General features: G+C 37.0%; 1 protein-coding gene across 1 annotated transcript in view; it reads left to right on the forward strand.

Annotated features, from left to right (window-relative positions):
- KCNH5 (potassium voltage-gated channel subfamily H member 5) overlaps positions 1 to 25,038 on the forward strand; it is a 252,358-nt gene that overhangs the window by 181,190 nt on the left and 46,130 nt on the right. The window contains exon 10 of the mRNA XM_036434639.2: positions 11,531 to 11,727. Coding sequence (XP_036290532.1) covers positions 11,531 to 11,727 — 197 coding nt within the window. The remainder of the gene's footprint in view (positions 1 to 11,530; positions 11,728 to 25,038) is intronic.

Below are 25,038 nucleotides of genomic sequence, written 5' to 3' on the forward strand. Positions count from 1 at the left end.
TTCCCATCAATGGCAGGTGGGGGAACAGACATCCGATATATTATACTGAGGACCGTTGCGATAAATGGCCTCAGCTGTGTGCTCGTGCCATTTGCGCTGCCTATATTCTTCATTGGTAACTTTTTTTTTTCCCCCCCAAAAAGGAGGCATGGAGAAAGCCCCGAGTTCAGTGCTGGGTCTGCTAGGCTGCAATCCTTTGCTCAGTGAGACAGACAGGATGCATTTTCTTTTTATTTTAAAATAAAATGGTTGCTGGTGTTGCCTTGTGACACCGTCAACATGAACACAGGGCCTCTGGGTATTGGGCCAGTCTCATCATCTATCTGTCACATTTTATTTCCTTGAGTGTGTGCTTCTAGTTTATCCTCCTCAAAAGTCTTGGGATTCAGAGACTTTTCATCTCTGGGCTTAATGAGTAAAATTATGTGTACACATCATTGGCAACCTTTCATTTGCTTTTTCATTGCGCCTCTAACAAGGATTAGTTCAGCCAAAAAGCAGTCAGAAGGTTTTTGTTTTAAAAACAATGTTTTGAGCCGGAAGTGATCTTCCCAAGGCAGAAGTAAGCAGGAGAAGCAGGGAGCTGACAGAGGGATTGCATAGATCTGAGACTCAGGAAGACCCTGTCTGCTCTTTCAGTCCGTGATTTGGAGAATCTGTGGAGAGACAGATGTGGAGACGGGCTTCCGGAGCTCCTCCTGTTGTGGAGCCTTCCTCCAGTCTGGGTTTAGAAAAGGGCTCATCTGAGGGAATTGTATGCTCGGATTGTGGACCCCTGGCGACTTTCTGCAGGAGAGGGGGGCGCGATGCTGCAAGACAGAGATGATTGCACTACATGCCTCTGAGAGTGAGTCTGCCGTGAGCCAGATCCACCCTTGTGTTCACACGGTCTGCAGGCTCCACCTTCCAGGCAGCCATAGCTGGTACACACTGCTGCCTGCGCTTCGCTGGAAGGGCTTGGAACCTGCTAGAAGGACCTTCCCTAACTCAGCCAGCTTGCTTCTAGACTTGAGAGCATCACACTGGCTCCATTTCATGATATCTCAGTGTGGTTTCCATTGAGAATGCGTGTTTTGTTTGTATTGATTTCTGAGAGGAAGGGAGAGGGAGAGAGATAAAAACATCAATGATCAGAGAGAATCAATTGATCAGCTCTCTCCTGCACATCCCCTCCTGGGGATGGAGCCTGCAACCTGGGCATGTGCTTTGTGCAGGAATTGAACCATGACCTCCTGGTTCATGGGTTCACACTCAACCACTGAGCAACATTGCATGTTTTCAGACTTTTCTAAATTAAAAAATACTTTATCTTACCATTAAAAGTGAGGGAAGGGGTTTCTTTAATGCTCATGATTGGTTAATGTTTTAAGAAAGAGGAAAATAGTTACTTCTGATATTTTGATGACCATTCCTTTCCAGCTCCTCCTGTTTTTTCTTCTCTTTCTCCTTTCTACTTTCCCCTTCCCCTTCCTCTGTCCTTTGACTCCTTCTCCTAATATTCTGGTTGCTTATTTTTGGAATAATTGCAAATTTAATGAAAAGTTCCAGAAATTATCAGGGTGCAAAGTCTGAGAAATATCTTTAGGTTTTCTACCTTATTAAGTAAGTTGGTTAGGTCTTCTATACACTTACTTTTCTCCTCTTCTTGACTTATCCTTGATTAGGGAGTGGCATACCAAAGTATCTTATTGTTAATGTGCCTTATCTATGTCTCCTTGTACCTCCTGTAGTTTGTGCTTTGTAGTGATTGTTGCAGTTTTATTCAGTACACAGATATTCATAACTTTTTCATTGAAAATTATGGCTTTGAACATTGAATTATGTCCATTTTCATCTTGTCTAGTGATTTCTTTTTGCCTTGTAAGGCTTAAACTGAAATTCATTTGATTGTACTTGGAAAAAGGAGAATTTGTCTAAGTTAGTTTGATAGGAGATATGTTCAGGCCTTGCTCTCCCTAACACTGATATTTTGCTGGTTGCAAGGAAGAGAAGGAAGGTCATTTTAAAATTAATTAAAATCTCTGGATCCAAAAAACAAGCGCAGTTTTATTCTTTTGGATCCTTGCCTCTAAACAGTCTTTTGGTAGGTGCATAATTCTTTAGTGTGTCAAAAGTCCTATGGTGTTTAATGAATGAGTTCTGAAGCATAACTAATTAATGGGAAGATTAAAAGTGTAGTCAAAAAATACCCTTTTTTTTTTTAAACATTGAAGGATGGTTTCAAAATGTTTTTTTAAATAGGGCAAATGAAAATAATTGCAGTTCATGTCTTTTTTCAACTTGAAGTTCTTTTAGTTCCTACACCTCCACTTTTTCTTGACCTTCCCACTTTTTATGAAACACAAAGAATTCTAAATTCAGTTCATGATGCATGCATAATATTTTATATTCTTTCATCTCTTCTTTCTTGTTAGTTCCAACCTTATAATTACCTAATGTGAACAGATTTATGGGTAAGGCTAAAATAGCCGGATTCCTCCTAAGAGACTCAATGAGGTGTATTGTACCTTCTAGAGACTATAAAAATGGCATTTCCCCATTAACAATAGGCCCAGATTCTAAGATATTTGTTTTGCTGCATTCACAGTTTGTCCTTTCTGTGTTTACTGATTATTAGAACCATATGATTGGAATCATTAATCTAAGACAGTCTGTATATAAGTATTTTAATTGTGACTTCAAGAAAACTATGCTTGTTTATGTTCCATTTTGATGGATTAGATGTTGTTATGTGGTTGAGGGGAAGGGAATAGGAGAGGAAGGAAAAGACAGGATGAAATGAACTTAATAATGTGAAAAGTTAATTAGTACCTGTATTAAGATTTCATTTTAATTAGAATCAGTCCATATCTTATAAATATTGGTGCATTATCAAATAAAACTTATAAATGATGGTTCTCAGAATTAAATGTCTGCTTCTTATTTTTATTCCAAAAAGAAGAACATCTGAGATGTGAATGAATAATATTTTGCTATTTTGAGAACCTGTGAAAATGTGACTTTTATTCTGTACCTAAGATTTCTTTCTGTATACTTGCTGTTAGAAGTGCTTCACACTTTAAATCCTTACATGGGCATTTCCCAAGCCCTAGAAAATTATTTTTGCATCCACATTTCTATGTTTTTAGATGCTGAACTATGAACCAAGACAGGTTTGCTTTACATATTCTGATGATGACTAGTTAAGCCAGACATTTTTATAAAAGGCAAACTAGTATTTGGTTTTAAATATGTATGCTTCTCTTTAAACTTTCCTAACATCATTTATCCATGGCTTGAATTGTACATTCTAAAGATCCTCAGCCTACAGATTTCTGAATATAATCAAGTCTTTACAATCTGGTAGTTTAGATTCAACTTCAAACTTAACCTTACCATTCTTCAGAACGAAGTCTGTGCATTCCATCTCCTAGGAATCCTTTTATCCTATCTTTATAACCCTTCCCATGACCACTGCTCCTACGTTTTTGGTTCTGGGCTACGCCTGCCTCTGAAAGGCCTGTCTGCTTGCAATCTGTCATCATCTCCAACCTGTTTTACATTCTGCTGCCACTACAAGAATCTTTCTAAAATATAATTTATCATGTCAGTTTCCTCAGTTGGATCAGCAACTTGAGTATAAAATGTAACTGTTAGCATGTTTAAGTAAAATTTAAAGTTCATAAATACATTTTGATTTGTAACATTTCCCATCAAAACTTTTAAAGTATATTTATGAAAAATGCACTTCAGGCCCCTTTGAAAGTCTGTCTGATTTGGATACCTATAATTATTGAGTACCCATTATTTTATATGCGTTATTATATCAATTCTGTGAAGAACACACTTAATATAGTTATCTTATGGATGAAGAAACCAAAGCTCTGCAGTATCAGATGATTCACCCCAGGTCACAGCTAAAAAAATAAATGGTGAGCACAGGATTTGAACCCAGTTATGTCTAACTCTATGCCCATTCTCTTAACCATCACATTTCAAACATGATGTTTTCTTTGACAGAACTTTTCAAGTACAATTTTGAATTTATACAACTATTTTGCTTAATCTTGACAAAAAATAGAGGACCTAGATTTTTACCAATTTGTTTCCTTTTATTTAAAAAAAAAAAGGTTCTTCTAACAACACCATTAAGTACCATTCCGGCGTGTATTATAAAAATTCTTTACCAAACATTACTTGAATATAAGACCGTTAATCAGCTACTAAGTACATAAAAATATTGTCCTCTCCCTAGTGACTGGTTTACCACCTGACCAGTGTGCAGGACTGGGGAGCCCTGACTTAGAGAGTCAATCTCATGACCCCTCAGAACACAAGATGAGGATCCTAAGTTCCATGAATGGGTTTTTCATCTGGCTCTTGGAAGAGTTCATATTTCACCTAGTTGGTAGGGATTAAAGTGGAAATGAAACTCTCAGGAATGCTTCAGGATTGCAAGAATGCCACATATCTTTGCAGCTCTTCCAATGTGGAGGTGGTGCCTCCTTCTCCACCCCTTGAGTCTGTCCTGGTCTTGTGACTTGTTCTCATGCTGAATCCTCCACTCTTCCCTTAGGTGCTGATGTTCTGTGGTTAGGGCGGGACAGCTTGGCCTGCTTTTCTCAGTGCTCTTTTGTTTACCTAAGGCCCTGACATCCACTTACAGAAAGCTTTATCTGCATTTTCCTAGCCATACTTGTTCTTGTTGCCTCTCATCCACCATTATTTTTAATAGTTATGCTATATGTAATCATTGTCAGAGCATGTAGCCATACACACTCTACTTTTAACCTTTATTTAGTCTTAGTTCTACAAATAAATATTAGTTACTGCTACCACTAGTCTTTATGTCAATGTCCCTTTAGATATTTTGATTGTCTGAAACATTTTCACTATTAAATTCCTTAGGAAAGATATATGGGAACAATAATGAGTTCTTTTATGTTGGTGATATTGGTTTGTGTCCTTTATACTTGAAAGTCAGTTTTGCTGGATATGAAATTCTTGATTCATATTTCTTTCCTAGAGTATCTTAAATAGGTCACTCCTATTTCACTCAAATCAAAAGGCATATTTTAGAGCTTTTCTTTACTACCATCTGAAGAAGAAGATCATATCTTCTATAAAGATCATGTCTGTTGTATCTTCTTCTCTTTACCCTTGTTGTCACTGCCTCCACTCTTGTGGAGATAAGGTGAAATTATATGTATGTAATCTGTGAAATACAATATTATTGTTTCTCAGTGAGGTAAATAGCCTTCCAACAGTGCTCCCTTTTCTACTCTTCACCCTGTTGTTAGTTTTGTTCTTAAAGTACTGGACAGGTCATGACTCTCTTTAACTCAAAAACTTTTAGTAGTTTCCTCATTAAAACAGGATTAAACAGAATCTGCTGCATGGCATTCAAAGTTCTCATTATTGGGTCCCACTTTTCCCTTCTAGACTTGGCTCTATCTTTATGTCCTGTAGGTTTCTTGGGTAGTGGGCTAATGTTTTTCATCACTCCCTGGGCAGATTGGGCTCATACTATTTGTCAACCACAAATACTGCCCTCCCCCTTGAGACTCAACTATGATTAAACTCAAACATGATATTGTTTGTGAGTTCTTTCCTGAATCTCCTCAAGTTCAAAACAGTTTGTGTTTATGTGCTTTGTCTATCCTGGTCCTTTAGAACTCTCCCAGCCCCCTGTTTTGTCAAATTTTCTGGCATGTCTCTTTTACTTAGAAAATTAAAGACTCTTAAGAGCAGGATTTTTATTTTTTGCATGTCTCTATCTCCACACACCACACAGCCCATGTACCAGTTTAAGTTAGCATTAAGACACTGGTTGCATAAATTAAATGGGGTGAATAGTACAGTTATAATTTCTCCCATATGTGAAAGTTATAAGACTTTGTTATATAATATGAACATTATTATAGGCATCAACTCCAAATCCTTTATTAGGAAAAGGAAAAAGAATAGCTTCAAGATGTAACTGTTTTTCAGTTTAGTCTTTTTCTTGGACTTTTAAATAATATGCTATAACTTTCTTCATTTGGGCACATCTTGTTAAGAACTATATATATATATAAAAGTTCTTAACACTAATAGCTGCCAAATTTAGGATTACCAGCCTGTGAGTTACCATATAATCTAACTTCTTAAAGATGGTTACCATCATCCTATACATTTAAAGATACTCTCAATTTTTTACAACTACTTAATAAGAGCTACTTGGCTCATTCTTTGTGTGTGAAAATAAAAATTTATAAACTTCATTTTTTTTTTTTTTAGTAGATGAGATTTTTTTTAACTTATCTAAAAACACCTACAACTTTTAATATAATTTTTTTTTTACAGAACGACTTTAATCATTGAGGATTTGCAGGTATCAACTATAAATGTTTTGAAAGATTCTGTTCTAACTAGAGGCCCGGTGTACGGGATTCGTGCACTGGTGGGGTGTGTGGTATGCAGGGATCATCCCGCTGTGGAAGTGCTGCTCATCCTGGTCAGCCAAGTGGCTGTGGACCCGCCCTCGGAGCAGCTACTCCTGCTGTGGGAGCACACTGACCACCAGGGGCAGCTCCTGTGTTGAGCATCTTCCCCCTGGTTATCAGTGCACATCATAGCAACTGGTCAACCAGTTGTTCTGGTCATTCCACCATTCAGTCGCTGGGCTTTTATTATATAGGATAAATCCATATAGTTTTGAAATTTTCATACTCATCATCTTATTTCTGTTATTTTCCTTAAAATATTACATTATGACACTTGCTGTTTGTAAATACTCAAAGTTCTTAAAATTGTATAATTTAAAAACTCATAAGGTTGTTTATTTATAAATGACTATATTTTATACATATGTATTTATAATATACTTTGAGCCTACTGCCATATCAATTAAAGTGAAGGGTTGCTAATACATGAAATGGATTAAGTTCACTCTAGAGAAGAATAATCAAAATAGAGCTATCACTATGCCCCCCCTTACTCTTCCCTATCACACTTACTAAGTAAATTTCAAATGCTATCTTTTTAGGGATTTGTTGGCTATATTAGAAAGCTGTATCCACTGATGACTAACAGATAATTTGTATGCATTTATTTTACCCAGGTCACTAACGCATTAAATGATGTGTTCCAATTTTAAAAAATACTCTGGCTGTAAAATCAGCACATCAGGAGACCATAATCCCCAAGCATACTATGATCTGTATTAGTCCTTTAACTATTTTGTAACTCTGTCTCTATTTTGTCTTTACGTTTTTCAGTTTCCCACTCTATGAATGTTTCACATTTGCTTCTATTTTACAGTGCTGTGTTTTCTGTGGTTTAGAAGTTAACTACTTCATTAGACTTAATGCAACGAACTGAGAAAATATAAATAGACCAAACAACAACTTTCCTGTTGAGTGTGAGCTTTTCTACTAATTTTAGGGTTTTGAGGGAAGGTTCATTTTCTCAAGCTCTAAAATGTTCATAGCTAAGACTACTTACATTAAGTGGGAGCCGACCTAAAAACAAGCATCAGATATTCTGCACTCATCAAGATGAACAGTAGTTCCCAGCCCTGGAAATGTGCAAAATCTTCATAATGAAGAGATGGGCACTTCTCTATTGTGTATTTCACACATAATCTCATATCTCCACAATCTTTGGCTTCTACAGATCACTCAGCGTAAATGAGCATAATATTTCTTGAATAACTGTGAATTGAGTGACTATTAGGTGGTAGAGATAACTGGATAAGCACATTTTGAAATGGTTGATTAATTTCCAATTGATATATTGTGTATGATAATGGAAATTCTCTGTTATAAAACAATTAGTATTTCTTACTATGTAAAGCCAGTTCTGATGTTGGAAGCACATTATCCACATTTGTTAAATTTGCTATTTTCCTATAGACTTTTGAGGGGAGAACAGGGGGTAAATTTTACTTAGATTGAGTCAGTTAACTTTTCTGTTTCTTTTCAACCTTGTAATGGGATTTGGAATTGAGGCCATAGATTTTAAAGTTCGTGTGTGTGTGTGTGTGTGTGTGTGTGTGTGTGTGTGTGTGTGTTGACAGTGAGATACGGACAGAATATTGCCTTGAAAATAATTTGATGATTTGAGTTGACTCACTATAAAATTATAGGTGTAGAGAAATGTTAAGCATTAGTTTTTGTCTATCCAGTTCCCTTTATAGTCAAAGGAACAGATGATGATGCAGGTTCAGTAACCTGATGTAAGTTACACTTAGTGGCAGAGCCACAATTCTATCTTTAATATTGAGTTTCCCAGTTTTTTTCTCTCCTTTTCTAATGTGTATTTTTTCTTTAATAAATATTTGTTGAACTCTTGAACTGTTCTAGGCACTGAGGTTAATGACAGTGGTCAAAATAGAGGAAATTCCCTGCCCTCATGAGTTTATAGTCTAGTTTAATTCTGTTCATTCCACATCATGGCTTTTTATTTATCTAAGATACTGAAAATATAAATTATTCAAATTTTAAATTTTTGATAGAAATATGGTAAGGATTTTCATTTCATTAGTTAGGTAAATTTTGAATGCTTTCATAATTAAAAATAGCAAGGGGAAATTAATTTATATATTGAGTATATTTTACCTATTGATGATTTACTTATCGTCAATGAATATTTATTTATCATTTCATAGGTTTATGTACATATTTATTAATTTAGTTTTATTTAAAAGTGTAAGGGAAAACATCTGTGAAAATAGTTTGCTATTTTTATTTAAGCAGATTTATTAAAGAACATTTTGGAAAACATAAAGTGGAAAGAAAAAAATTACATCACTTGAAGCCAATTGCTGTAATTCTTTAAATACATTCTCTTTTTGTCTTAATCCTTTTGATTTTTAACACAATTTGTCAATTGACAAATTAATAGCAATATAATATACTATACAGAACAACATAGAATAATAAAATGCAATATACTTTGGCTTTATCAAGATTATTTTTCTTTAAGAAATTAAGAGGTAGATAATTTATTCACAATTCATTTAGTCTTGGAGTTTCACTTTCATTTTTGTGTACTTTATGAGAGCTGTGATCATAATCATATACTTTTTATCTTTTTAAAATTTTATCACTAGAGATAAGCATTTTTTGCATTTATTTTAAAAACTAGTTTTAATTCTGTATGAATTGATGATAGGTAGTTATATAAATTTCCATTGTCATTGGACATTTATTTATTTACTTATGCCAATCTGGAATTGTGCTTAATAATACTACAGTGAATATTACATGTGTTGGTTCTCAACCTCTTGATTTATGCTCAGAGTAAAATTAGTAATAAGTCAAAGGCATTAATTATTATTATGGTTATTATACATAAAAATCAAATAGTTGAAAACCAATGAGCACTTATAAATGGATGAGAGGTGTATTATGAGTGATCATTTGAGAACTGGTCACAGAAATGAAACATAAAGAAATATAACCCTTTTTTCTCTCTTCAAACACCCCTAGTTCCCCATATAAAAAGAGTAACAATGTTGACAGAGGAAAAGAAATGAGGTAAATCAAAACAGCCTTTTAAAAGCCCTGTTATTTTCATAGCACCAGGGATTCCAATAATATAGCAGCTGTTAATCTCTTCTGTTAAAAAATAATACATATAAATTATAAGATTAAATAAAATCTACCCATTATCCCATAATGCAGAGAGAATCTACCATTTTAATGCATTTGCTTTGTGCATATGTGTGTTTTTGGCAGGTGGGGTAAATGTATAAAGTGAGGTCATACTACATGTGTGACTTAATATCCTGCTTTTATTATTTTACATAATGTGAACACTTCTCTGTTGCCTTTTTCAATTTACTTAGTGTCTGTATAATATTCCATAATTTATTTATTTATTTATATTTGTCTTATTTCTACCTTTTCTGGATATAGTAAATATTAATCAAATGTACATTTTAAAGCAAATTGGTAGTTCTAATAATGTAATTCAAATAAATACATATAATTAGGACTACTAATTTAAAGAGAATGCCATTTCTGAAATTTATTTGTGTAAGTGGAGGTAGGGTTTATCTTTTAAATTTTTGTACCAAGTCTCCTTTAGGTTATTACGATGCTCTGTAGCCTTTGACACATTATTTGGGTCTCAGATCTATAATTATTTTTTTTGGACAAATTTATGCCTATCAGACAGTAGTTGAGTTGTCAGTGTCACTAACTAAAAGGAATTTCTGAGGGTTCAAAAACAAATGAAATTCTCAATATTAAATAAATATCCATTATGCTTATTTTGTGCTGACCATATGATTACATGGTGATTTTAATTACCTCCTCAATAATATATATGTTTTATTTATTCATTTATTTTTATCTGAGAGTGCTTTAGTGCTTTGTAATTCTTTAAGGATTTCCAAACTGCATGTGTGGGCAAAGAAACTATAATCTCTCTCATGCAGTTTCTCTTTCTATTTCTCTCTCTCTCTCTCTCTCTCTCTCTCTCTCTCTCTCTCTCTCACACACACACACACACACACACACACACACACACACACATACACACACTCTTCTATGGTTACATGTTATTTTTTTCTTGCTGTTGGTCTGGCTGGCCTGACTTTAATCTTCGGGATGAGAACAAATATTTACAGAAAGAGTAAGTCTTTGGCAGACTACCTGTAAGAAGGTTTTTCTACCTGCCTATACCTTGGGCTCTTATGGAGCTGCCTCAACAGGAAGGGCAACTAAGTATTCTAGAATCGGGATGATAAATGGTTGAGTTGAGGTCACCAATTGGAATGAACTCTGAAGTGAGTAGTAGATTTGTATGTGATTGCTAGAATTTTAAAAAGACATCCACATTTGACTATAGTAGGGCAGTCTTCATGGAACTGTTCATGGCATAACACATCTGGGTCTCCACGTTTTACCCAGCTCAGTTCCTTAGGCTCTGTAATTGTGCATGGGAGCTCTTGGGCTGTGCCCTGAAGACTTGCACAGTATAAATTTGGCTGGGTGGAGGAAGAAGAGCATCCTTGGAGAATAAGTCGTGGTAAGTTTTAGTGTGCCTGGAGCACAAAGCTTAGTTGCTGAATAATGTATATTTAGTATATGTTGAATCAGTTCCAGATTTATAAAGGCTGTAACAGTACATCTTGTATATTATATTTTAGTGTGGCCTGTACCAGAAGGGACAGAAGAAGGGATGAAACTAAAAAAACCCCCAAAAACCAAAAAACAAACAAACAAACAAAAAGCCTCTCTTCCTCCTTTTGGCCAGAATGGGATAAGTGAAGGTGGCAGAAGATAGTGAAACATTGTTAAAGTGAAGTTTTTAGTTTCTCCATCTGATCTCACTTATTCATATCCAGATTTCCATCAAAAACTGATTTCAGGGTGAATTCTTTATATATACCGTAAACAGTGTTGTAAATTGTTAAACTAATATGTGTATAGATGGGGTCCCACATTCAGGCTTGACATTATCCCAGGAGATCAATACCATATATGAAATGCAATAAAAACAGTAGTTAGGATAGGAACTAGTGTAGATGCTTGAATACATATCTTATACTATTTTTCAGGGAAAGGTGATGTATTTGGAGACATCTTCTGGAAGGAAACCACCCTTGCTCATGCGTGTGCCAATGTCCGGGCGCTGACATACTGTGATCTCCACATCATCAAGCGAGAAGCCTTGCTCAAAGTCCTGGACTTTTACACGGCTTTTGCAAACTCATTCTCAAGGAATCTCACTCTTACTTGCAATCTAAGGAAACGGGTATGTTATCTGGATCCATTTCCCCTTTTATTATTCAGAGGGTTACTATGTCATGCTTTATTAGTGGAGGGTTGGAAAGTTATTTAATTTTCAGGAGTACATCCCAGCAATGTGAAGTAACATCATTTTTCCCCCCTTTATTTATCTTTTGCTTACTTTTTAAGGGGAAAATAGCACCTGAATATATGGAGAAATATTTAAATCATTGCAATTTAAGATGTAAAATGAAAAAACAGGCTTGAGGAAAAGCAACCAGCTATACTATAATTAGTTCTCGGGGTTTATAAAACTGCTAAAAATTACTATTAGTGTCTCTTTCTCTATTATGTGGATTTTTTAAAATCTGGTAAAATTAATCAACCTGGTTGTATGTTATATACTCCTGATTCATTTTAATGTTTTTTATTGGTGAGAGAGAGAGAGAACATTCATTGGTTGCTTCTTATATGTGCCCTGACTGGAGATTGAATCTGCAAAGTTGGCATTATTGGGATAACACTCACCAACTGAGCTACCTGGCCAGGGCCCGATTCACTCTAAAACTTCCTTCTCCATTAATTCTTGTTCCCTATTAATTCTTTCCAAGCATACTATCTCAAAAAATAATTAACCACACTGACATATCCTGCAAATAGTTATAGGGATTTTTTTTACTTTGCACTGCTGATGCATATATAACCTTCATTGCCATTTTATTTTTTTATTGATGGTGTGACACAGATTTAATTTGCATAAAGAAACCTCCTAGCTCTGATTTGTGGGTCTTTGGGCATTAGATAGCGCTCTTTTATTGCCATGGATGATATGCACATTTGAATAACTGCACGGAAGGAATTTCATGTAAAATGATTGGCTGTCTATTGTGGTAAAATATTTTGAAATAACAAGCCTTCCCTTCTACCCCATTAAACTGAACCTTCCCTGTAGTTAACATGGAGGAAAAAAGTCAACCCAAGAGACAAATTAACTTCTCTACCGTACGAACAGAAAAATGACAATAAGCAGATCAATGTTCTAAAGGAAGATAAGGCTGCAGCAGTCATATTCGTACTAGCTGTGTCACAATATTTTGTTCTGTTCTTGAATAGCATTTTTGGTCTGTATTTTTGTTACTAACAAATAGTTATTGAGCATCCACAGCCTGCAAGACAAAATGTAAAGAGCTGTCGGCAGCACAAAGACTAAATACAGTCTTTACGTCAAGGAGCCTGCAGTCAATTGCGAATATTATGTGAAACACAATTATTGGGAAACGTATATTTGTGCAAGTAATTGAAAGTTAAGGTGGTGATAAATGTGGGAGAGGAGTGCCATATATAAAGTCAGGGTTGCTTATTTGTTAGGGAGCTCTGAGTCCCTTTAAATATTAAGCAAAACCGTCTCCTTTGGTGTATGCTCTACCTTCTCCAATGATAGATTCTTTCTCTAGAAGGCAGTCTGTTAGATATTTGAAGCTCTTATATTTTAAGTCTTTTACAATATAAATTTTCCAGTTTGGGAATCTTTTCACTTACTGCAAGGTTATCAAACCTCCTATCTATGTTGTTCCAGTCCTTGTTATGGTGATCTTATTTGTCATTGTCGTCCTGAAAGCATGTTGTTTACACAGAATCTCATCTGATGTTTATCATATTCCTGTGGAGAAAAAAGGGCCATTATTTTCTCTTCAAAACACATAAGGAAGGAAACTCAGCCCCAGAAAAATTAATAGCTGATCACCAATTGATATGTTTATAATGCAAGGTCTCATAGACAGATAATTAAGAACTCACCAAGAAAAAATAAATTTTGGTTCTTCAAAATGAATTCATCCCAAAACTCTATTGTCCCTTTTTCTCTTTCATACATCTGAGCATGTGCACACACACACACACACACACACACACACACGTGCAACACACACACTCACATAGCCATGTATACACACACACACAACACACACATACACACACACTCACAGGTTGTAAGAGTTGAGTGCACATACCAGCATGATTGCCTCTGATAGGAAGAGAAGCCAGAGACAAAATCAGGTAGTTTTTGTAAGGAGATATGAAAAAATACACTCCAATGATTCATGAGAATAGCTACCATTTTAAGAGCCTCTTTTATAGTCAGGTACTTCAACATATTTTACATATAATAATTCACCTTATTAAATGTCAACTACCCACAGACAACAAAACCCTGTATAATCTATTTTGTCGATGAGGAAGTTGACACACTCTCAGCAATTTACAGCTTTACCTTTGTTCAATCATTCCCAAATGAGCTACTAATAAAAAAAATACTTTATTCTTACTGCTATTATTGTAAGGATTCTTGCAATTAACATTTGCTGTGAGTTGTATAATAAAACGATGTCTTTAGTGTGCTACTGACATCTCAGAGCTGTCATACTCATACTTAAAGGTGTGCTTCTAGTAGATTGGAGGGATCCGGTTTTGAGAGTCCCGATTTAGAGTCAACATTGGGCACAGTTTTGGCCACATAAGTCAGTGGCTTGTATGGTGTGCAGTTCTCCGTGGCTGCCCTAGGGAGGCATACCACAGTGCTTTAGCAGCTTGCCTTTATTCCAATTAAAGAACAATCATATTTTTTTTGTTTTGCAAATATAGCTCTCACTAAACATCCGTAAGCCCCTTTATATAAAACTGGTAATTTCATCCAACAACCAGAGCAGAACTTGGCAACTTTTTCTGTCAAAGACCAGAAAGTTGATGTTAGGATTTGAGGGCCATTTGGTCTGTGTCTCACTCCTCACTGGTGCCACTGCAGAGTGACAGCAGCTGCCGTAGCTTGGGCAGCCATCACAAAGTACCAAGATTGGGAGGCTTGGACAGCAGGAATTTAGGAATTTATTTGTCTCAGCCTGGCCCCTGCAAGCTACCTTTCTCTGGAATGCCAAAATCATGTTTATTAACCCAGGGACCAGCCCTTCTGAATGGGTCTGAGAAGGCAAGTGGCACATCCAGTACAGGTGACATATGAATTTTAAAGGATTCTAATTGGACTTTTAAAGCAGTTTGGCTCTCCTGCTCATGCTGCCTAGTGGTTACAGAGTGCCTTTTACTATTTATGTAAAAGGAGTTAATACAGCAGGTATGACTGCTGTAGTTTGAAAGACATGCTTGTGCTTTGGGCCCTTGGGCTGGCATCTGGAAACTTGAATTTCAAGAGGGTTCCAAAAACTGAGAAGAGCGGCTCCCTGTGGCCACACTCTTTATTCAAACAGCATGGTTTATGCTAACCATTTACTTACAGGAGTCTGGATTTGGTGTGTGCCAGGCATGTGACCAGCTTCCAATAATATTGCTGGGCACCATGTTCCTAGTAAGTCTCCCTAGTGGCAACTTTCCCAAGTGTTGTCAGGACTTGTTAGAAAGAGGACCTTTGGAAACTTGTGCTTAGCGACCCCTGGACTTCACCCACCTGTTGTTTCCCTTTGCTAGTTTGCTTTGTATCCGTATGCTGTAGGAAGTCAAAGCCGTGACTCTATCCTAAACTCTGTGAGTCCTCTTAGCACACCATCCAACCTGGGTGTGGTCTTAAGGACTACCGATGCGCCATTTATAAAGGTTGATGAGAAGTCTGTATTCTCATCAAGTCTGCAGATATTTTGGTAATTTCACTATAACCTTTACCCCATAAAAGATGCTGACACCTACTGATGGAATGCTTTGTGAGTGTAGAAGGAAAAAGTATTTTAAAATTGGTAGCTATACTTGTCCACGAGGCTGTCAGGAATATTCCATTTCTTTGAAACCTAAAATAAATGCTGCATTAGCACTTCTAACAACATTAAATGTGGCTGGGAATTTTTATTATTTTCTAAGTATTTTCTTCACTTTCAAAATAGCCAGAACACATTTTCCTCCAGATTGACTGTTTAAATAGGATGAGTGAAGAGTTTTATTTGTTACTTTCTGTACCTCTTCTGGTGAGACACTTGGATAAAGTGCGGCACAGAGAGTATTGGCTGGCTCAGTATATATTCGGTATACAACCATCATGCTCCTACTGCAAAACGATGGGATAAGGAAGGTAAAAGGCCAAGTGCCTGCTCTTCAGGAGTCTTCAATCTAGTGAGGGAGTCAGTTGAATACCAACACTAGAGTCAGATAAGTGCTATGAGAGGGCTACCCTCAGGGCATCAAGGGGGCATAGAGGAGATGAATCTAATTCATCCCAGGAAATAGGGATTCCAGAAGGTGATGCAATGCTGGAGTTAGAATTTTATTTCAAACAGAGAAATCTTCTAGAGCAAGGAAGGATCTTGCAGATTGTTTAGGTCCAATCTATTTTCTTTAAAGATGAGAAAACTGAGACCCAGAGAATTGCACGATTTGCTCAAGTTCACTTAGGTCAGTGGTCGGCAAACTGCAGCTTGCTAGCCACATGCGGCTCTTTGGCCCCTGAGTGTGGCTCTTCCACAAAATAGCACGGCCTTGGTGAGTCTGTTTTGAAGAAGTGGCATTAGAAGAAGTTTAAGTTTAAAAAATTTGGCTCTCAAAAGAAATTTCATAATTGTACTGTTGATGTTTGACTCTGTTGACCAATGAGTTTGCTGACCACTGGCTTAGGTAATTAGCTGTAGAGGTGGGACTGGAATCCCCATTGGTGCACAAATTCATGCTGGCTGTATTTCTGCTGTTCAGCCCAGATTAGAAGCATTATGTAGGAAATTATGAGTAAGATGCAATACTGAATTGTATTCATTTTTAATAGGGAAGAAGGATGTATATGGCATGAGTTTGTATGAGATTAATAGTTTGATTTTAGTGTTTTTCACACTGCTTCAGAATAAAACTAATAGTGGAGCCAAAAAAGAAAGCTATATGTAGTGTTCAGAGTGCTAATCAAGACTCCAGGCTCAGCATGAGCCATTGTATATGGTATGGCCACAGAAGGTATGTCACTAGCATTATGAAGAGTCTTGTTTTAGTAAAAGCATGTAACTTACCTATAGTATTGTTCAAGTGATGTTGCTGAATATGGAAAATCTGGCTTTGCTGATATTACTGTGTTCTGATGTACTCCTTGCTAATAGTTTTAAGAACTGTTCTGGCTGCTGCACCACCTAGTATAAGCATCTATAAAAAGAAATTTTCGCACATAAAACAAGACCCTTACTTTTTCATCTTTATATTTTGTTATTGTTTAACAGGTTAGCACTTTCACATTAGAAATTATGAAAAAAAATAATGGCAAGTTTACTGCCAAATGTGGCAATTATGAATACTAAAATTTTGTTAATTTTTTTAAAAGGGAAAAATAAAGGAAGGAAGGAAGAAAAGAAAAACAAGTATTTTCATGTAGAGTTGGGAAAATCTGAAACCTGGTTGATAACAGGAAAAGGCATAGAATGAGCTGGTGCTGAGAATAATTCTTTATTAGAAATAAGAATTATGGTAACTATATGGCCACTCCCAAAAACTCAAATAAATATATTGGTAACTAAAATTTAAAAAATAATGAGGATTGAATATGTCAGTATAGGCTAAAATGCTATATAATAAAAGCCTAATATGCTAAGTGTTCAGTTGACTGGCCAGCCATTCAACCAATTAAAGCATAATATGCTAATAATATGCTAAGGCTGCTCAACTGCTCACTATGATGTGCAGTGACCACCACGGGGGAGACAACGGACCAGTTTACCAGTCACTATGACAGCCACTGACCACTGGTAGGCTGATGCTCCTACTGGTAGGTGAGCTTGCTACTGGAGTCTGGCCAATCGGGACTGAGCAAGATGGTCTGGACATGCCCTGGAGCCTTCCCGCAGTCCCTTTCAGGCTGGCCAACCTCCCACATCCCTCCCCAGCCCTAATTGTGCACTGGTGGGGGGGTCCCTCAGCCTGGCCTGCATCCTCTCGCAATCAGGGACCCTTCATGAGAGGATGTTGAAGAGCGGTTTTGGCTTGATCCCACAGGCCAGGCTTAGGGACCCCATTGGTGCACAAATTCATGCACCCAGTCTCTAATTGCATAATAAAACAGGTTTCCCTAATGAAGACCATATCCATTGTGTTAGTGAGTGTAAACCTCTCTTGTGGTCATAGTGTGACCATGATTGGCCATGGTCTTTATTCCATAGTTTCCCTGAATTTGTTGCTGATGTAATCAAAATTTTGTTGTCAAATAGCTCCAGAGAACATGTTTCTAGTACATCTACTATTGTCATGGAGTGGAGCCCACTGGACCTTGATCAAAATGACCCCAAACTGACACTTGCCCTTTAGTTGTGGTCTCAAAGAAAGGCTTCCATTGTTGCCTCAAAGACCCATCTTGCTTCTGGTTTAGACTCATTTTTATTGATTATATCCCTTAGTTCAAGACATAGTCTAATCTGGGATCTTTCAACAATATTAATTTAATCCTGGTATTAGACTGCTCAGACTTATATAACAAAATAACACAGACTGGGTGGTTAAAACAGAAATTTATGTTTTCTCACAGTCTGAAGGGTAGAAGTCCAAAATCAAGGTGCAGGCAGGGTTGACATCTGGTGAAGACTCTCTTTGTGTTGCAAAGGATTGATTGCCTTCTCACTGGGAGCTCACTTGGCCTGCCCTCTGTGCATGCACATGGAGAAAGAGAATGAACTTCCTGGTGTTTCTTCTTTTAAGAACACTAATCTTATTGGACAAAGGCCCTACTCTTTTGACTTTATTTAACCTTATCGTCTTCCTTAAAGGTCCTATCTCCAAATAAACTTACACTGGGGAGCGGGGGTGAGGCTTAGGGTTTCAACATATAGGTTTGGTGGGGAGGACAAAAACATTCAGTCAATAACAACCCCATTTGTTGTTTGTTTTAAAATTTAAAATCAAGACAGCTGAAATGAGTCCGTTTTATTGGGGATGTACAGTAGCATCAGCATTCAGTATTGATTTTTGTAACTTCTTGGCAATATATAATTATCAAGACCAGCAAAATGTTTTTGCACTCCTACAGTGATTTAAGAAAAGATGCTCATTTAAACTTAAAAAAAATTCCCCAGAATAATGAATACAAATTGAAAATTTGTAAAACAAAACAGAGAGGTGCTTGCAGCACCTCTTTTAACCCATAAAACCAGAGTCCTTTCCCATGGATGACACTGTTCTTAAGTAGAGAGCAGTTGAACCTAGCTTTTTATAGCTAAGTATAGGACCAATCCTGTATTCTAATGTTCCAGGAGTAAGAAATAGTGGTTCAGCCCTAACTGGTTTGGCTCAGTGGATAGAGCGTCGGCCTGCAGACTGAGAGGTCCCAGATTCGATTCCAGTCAAGGGCATGTACCTTGGTTGCAGTAACATTCCCTCTAGGAGGTGTGCAAGAGGCAGCTGATCAATGTTTCTCTCTCATTGATGTTTCTAGCTCTCTATCCCTCTTCCTTCCTCTCTGTAAAAAAACAATAATATATATATATATATATTTTTTTTTTAAAAAGAAAGAAATAGTGGTTTAGGCTCACTCTTGCATTAGAACAGATTAGCACTCACTAACTTTTTCTTTCCAGAAAGCATTTTTTATCATGGAGAATCTAGCAGCACAAAATACCTTTTTTTTTTTGTTTGTTTTTTTCTTTTTTTTTCCTGTGAGCAATGAAGCATCTCCATAGCAATTACCTTTTGTGGATAGAAAGCACATGGAATTGAATATGAAACAGGCCTAGAGGACTTGCTAGATATACATGTGTTGCAGTCAGGTTGTATTTCAGTACTGGCATCTTGAAAGAAATGATATAAGAATGTAATAATGGGTGTTCAGACTTCACTGATTTCCTTTCTTCTCCCAGTGATCACACTGGTATGTCAGTTAAGAAAAAAAAAATGGGAGTATACTCCTTCCAGAAATCCATAATTTTTTAATCCCATGAAAAAGAAATCACTTACTAAATCATTGTCCACAGCTGGGACAAATGATAGTGGTTTTCATAAAACTCCATAGTCCATGGTATCTATGTTTACTTCTCTCATAGCATTGATTGTGGTGTCATGGTTTCCTATTTTTCACCTAAACAAAGAGCCCCAAGAAGTAGGAATTTTCTGTAATCCTGTTATTGCAATAAGCAGAAGTGCTTGTTATAACTGAGTGAATATGTCAGTGAATGAATGAAATGTGAACAGACATGCCACCCAGCCCAGCTTTTATCAATACTGACTAGAATAAACACTATCCTCCAGGAAAACAAATGATACCCTTAACAACTTTGGCAAAGAATCTTATGAAATAGGATCATGAAAATGGCTATTACTAATTTGTGTTAAATCACAATTGGAGTTAACTTGTAGCTGCAGTTCCTCACCTGCAGATTCTGCCACAAGGTAGCAGCTTGTCATGTGCTTTCAGGATAGTACAGCAGTTTGGACATGAGCATTGAGTGAATTAAACTCACATGATGCCAGGGGCCGTGATTTCCAGAAGAGTACCCTAATCTCATTCTAAAGGACTTACCACACTGGACTCTAAGCAGACAGTAGTTTTAACTCTCATGACCTCAACGGATGACCAGGATTGCAAATTCACTGTGCATTACGGGGCCTGCTGGCAGTAGCTCTGCACACGTGTTATGGCGTGTAGAACCATGAACCCTCTGAACTGAGCTGTATCCACACGGATGGAGCTCACCGCCTGGCAGTTTACACAACATGGAGAGTGAGCTAAGAGAGATGAGGTGACTTGCTCTTAGCTACACACCTGATAGCTGCTCTGAGGTTCCAACCTCAGTTTCTCAGGTCTGAGCTGGTGCTCATTCCACTAATGGTGGTAGAAGGAGGCTGACTCTCGGCAATCCGAGGAGTTTGTCGTGTGCATTTAAATGAAGCAGAGACCTATTTATGCAGTCTTTTGAGCCCTTTAGGGCTCTCTGTTGGTCTGCTTCCAGATGGAATAGCGATGTTTCCACATTTAGTTACTGGGACAGAGGTTCACAGAACTCTCACTCTTCTAGGCTGCCCCCAGTTCTTTAAGGACAGTTTCCCAAGTTTCAGAGTGAGGACTGGATTCAATAATTTACCAACATACTCGACAGTAAATTATCTGTTGTTCGACAGTGCCTCTTTTCAAAACTAGAGTTTATTCTGAGCACAGAAAATATGCATTTTAGCAGTAAACAAGAAGAAGGTGCATAACTATTTAGTGTACAGAAGAGTAATTAGCTAATGTAACATATTTTATAAGTTCTTTTTCCTGGGAACCCTCAACATAACAAGAACCTATTTTTAGGTGCAATGCTTCAGCATTTGTTTTACTTTAGGGCTGACTTGTGCCTTACAGTAGTGCCTTTCTGGGGGCATCATAGCTGATGCAGACTGTTCATTTGCAATATGTCTACCACATCTTAGTTCTGAACACTTATTATTTCACCAGGGGCCACTGAAAGCATGGTGCTATACCACACCATCTTTATTTAAAGGAAATGCTCCTTTTGAACGAAAAAACAAGGATTCCTATGAAGAATGAAAGGCATGCATTATTTTTCTCCCCTAATGCCTTTTGGTATTGTTTTAAGTTTGGAATACATGTACTCTTAAAATATACGACTTATCTCCTTATGCCTCTTTTTACTTCTCTCTTCTGGAAAATGAAGTCAGTTGATGTTATCTGTGCTTGAAAAAAAATAAGCTATATGTATAATATTAAACTTGTATCTGTTTATAGACTTGTATTCTTAGGCTGAGTTTTTTGGGGGAGGGTCCTTCCTCCCCTAACACTAACATATTGTTTAAATTTGATCATATAGTTTGTCATTGTAGTGAGTTCTTCCCTTCACTTTTTGAGCTGAATCCACTGACTCATCTTTTTCTGGTCTCTGAGGTACCTGGAAAAAAAAATCTGCTCAATAGACACACATTATAAAAGCTTCCATGCTGCTTCTGAGGGGGTAGCTTTGCAACACTTTACAACCAGAAACTATTTTGAGAAGCATTTGGTTCCTTAGAGGAGGAGTTTCAAGATGTTTACAGTGAATTCAGTATTACTGTGAATTTAGACTGTTGACAAAAAGGTAAAATAAATATTGTAATAACACATGTCAATTTATATAGAATAGAAGGCATTTTATTTTTATTTTTTTAAAATATATTTTATTGATTTTTTACACAGAGGAAGAGAGAGGGATAGAGAGTTAGAAACATCGATGAGAGAGAATCATTGACCAGCTGCCTCTTGCACACCCCCTACTGGGGATGTGCCTGCAACCAAGGTAAATGCCCTTGATCGGAATCAAACCTGGGACCTTTCAGTCCGCGGGCCAAAACTCTATCCACTGAGCCAAATTGGTTTCGGCAGAAGGCATTTTAAACATTACATGCACTTTGCAAATGAGAAAATAGAGACTGTTCTCTGGTTGGATTGCGTTCTGAATAGTTGACTCATGACCAAAATGGCATCTGCCTTTCTGGAATGTCCATGTTTCCCCCTCCGCTGGGAGGTGCATTTCATAGATTTTGATATTCCAGTCAAGTGATCTTTTCCCAAAGGAATCAAATCTAGTCACTCTATTAAATAGCCAGGGACACTCAGATGACCCAGCAGGGCTACAATAATTTCTTCCAGATAAAGTCCTTCATTCGTGCCTCTTCTTTCTGAATCAGGTTACACCTGGTTCATCCAATATTCCTAGAGGTTAGCACTTGACTTCACTGGGGATTGTTCTGTGTCCACAGTTTCATCCTCTGGAGAGTGATTTCATTGGTAGAGCTTCAATCCCATAGGAAATGAACACCCACAATGGGAATTGCAGAATGAGAACTCGTAACTGCTAATTCTGCACATAAGAAGCAGCCAAGTTTCCCTAATGCGGGGCGTTGGACCCTGGCCAGGAATTTGCTTCCCTCTTTTAATAGGTGCCTTAGCAACTGCTTGAGATACGGTTGTGGAGTGCATCAGAGTTCCAGCACTCAATGGGTGATATGTCACACAGGTCCTTTGAAAGTTAGTTTTCCAGGACAGGAAGATACATACCCCGCCTTGAATGAGAAAACAGTGTTTCCTTCTGCTCAGGAATTCAGAAACCAAGATGTAGAATGACCTGCCTAGCCATTGTGGAGGGTGCTTTTCTAAGGGAGGGTCTGCTGTGCCCACAGAAAGCAAATCCGAGAGATCAGCTCCAGCCTGAGGGATGTATGACTCCATCAGATGAAGCTGACTGCCTGCTTGTTAGCATTAACATTTCCGCACCTGGCAGTCACAGGGTGGCTTGTTACTGAATGAAATCACAGGCCAGGAGGACATTCCCTGGGCTGTTGGGATGGAGGAGGGAAGTGGGGAGCAAAGAGAGTGACTGACAGGCCTGATCCCCTTTATTCTAACACAGCTGACTTCTCCAAAGTATTTGCAAAGTAGGCCCTAAAGCAAATGTTTGCTCTCCCGAGAATATGAAAGTATGAAAGTAGATTTGGGTTTGGTAGCTTTGGCATGATGAAAAAATCTATGTTGTTGGGTTCCTGTGGCATTCTACTTAACACATTCCTATAGAGAGGTGTTTTTAATTATGAACGAGAAATTCTGGTCATTACAATTCTTCATAATGTAAACATTAATGAAGCTCAAGTAATCAAGAGAGAGAGAGAGAGAGAGAGAGAGAGAGAGAGAGAGAGAGAGAGAGAGAGATTTAAAAAATTTAAATCAGCTGAAACTGGTTTGGCTCAGTGGTAGAGCGTCGGTCTGCAGACTGAAAGGTCCCGGATTCAATCCTGGTCAAGGGCAAGTACATTAGTTGCGGGCACATCTCCGGTAGGGGGTGTGCAGGAGGCAGCTGGTCGATGATTCTCTCTCATCGATGTTTCTAGCTATCTATCCCTCTCCCTTTCTCTCTGTGAAAAATAAATAAAAAATATATTAAAAAATTTTTAAAATCAATCAGAATGAGTCTGTCAGCAGAATAGACTTACAACAAATATAATTATATGAAAATGTATCTGATGCTTGATGAGTAAGCCAGCTTTACTATACCAAACAAAATAAGAGACTTGAATTTTCAGCTTTTGAGCAAACTTTATAAAATAAACTTATCCATTCTTTTCTGGATGCTTAGGTACCTCTGTATTTTCCATCGTAAAATATCTAAATCCCAGGAATAAAATCATAATTAATGCCATAGAATTTAAAATTAACCAAGTGTGTTCACACTGTTCAGAAAAACTTAACCAATTTTTAAACCTGCTGCTTTATTCTCAATTGCAGGCAGTAGAGGTGTTTAGTATTCAGGTGTTTTCTGATTTGCCAAACATGAAGCTAATTAATTTTGGTTAAAGAAGATTAGAGATTCATTTGATATCTCACCAAAATGAAGTCAAACAAATAAAAGTGACTAGGGCAGTAATAAAGTCAAAGTATAGCCACTAATACAGCAACAGAAGTTATTTTAAATGGAAAGATAGGGCAACAGTATTTATTTAGTTATAAAAATACTTTTTCTCTAAAAACTAAAATTTGAGATCACAAATTTGAATGAAATATCAAGATGGAAAATGGAAGTGAACTTGGAAAATATATTACAAGGAAAATGAGATGAGTCATTTTAATTGCTATTATATAAAAGACTAGAGGCCTAGTGCATGAATTCATGCATGGGTGGGGTTCGGCCAGCCCCTCCCCCTGGTTGAACTCCTCATTGAGAGGATAATTTGCATATTAGCCTTTTATTATATAGAATACTGGTCTCCTTATCATGTGACTTGGGCTCCTCCTCAAGGATCAGCTTGGACCTACTCTCTCCATTCTTCTCCCTATATGCCAATTCCACATGATCTCTCCTTTCTTAATACTTCTGCGGCATCCACCACTGTATTATTTATTTGATAGTTACTATATGTTACTTTACAGGGTTATGTGTATTGAACAGATGCCCTGTCCCCATATGCTGATTGTTAAGTTCTTAGAAGATAGAGAAATGTCTATTCTCTCATACATTCAACTGCTTTTTGTACTCTAGCACTCTGCAGACATCTGTTGATTGAATGGCTGAGTAATAATGTTGCAGAGTTAATTAACTTAAAGCAAAGCTTTCAGATAGTACATCTGGATACCCCTAGGGGAAAAGGTATTTCAAGGAAAGAATCAGGAAATAACAACAACAAAAAAATTTCACCTTTTTTTTAATTCTGAAAATTGCTGGGCTAATTTTAGAATTATTATTATTTTTTAAATTATTTATTATTTAAAGTATTACACGAGTCTCCTTTTTTCTCTCATTGACATCTCCCATGCCATCTCATCCCCCAAGCACAATAATTATTCTTTTTTTAAAATTTTATTTTATTGCTTAAAGTATTACAAAGAATAGTATATATGTCTCCTTTTCTCCCCCCATTGACCTTT

This window comes from Pipistrellus kuhlii, unplaced genomic scaffold (genome assembly GCF_014108245.1).
Source record: "Pipistrellus kuhlii isolate mPipKuh1 unplaced genomic scaffold, mPipKuh1.p scaffold_m20_p_1, whole genome shotgun sequence".
Taxonomy (NCBI): Eukaryota; Metazoa; Chordata; class Mammalia; order Chiroptera; family Vespertilionidae; genus Pipistrellus; species Pipistrellus kuhlii.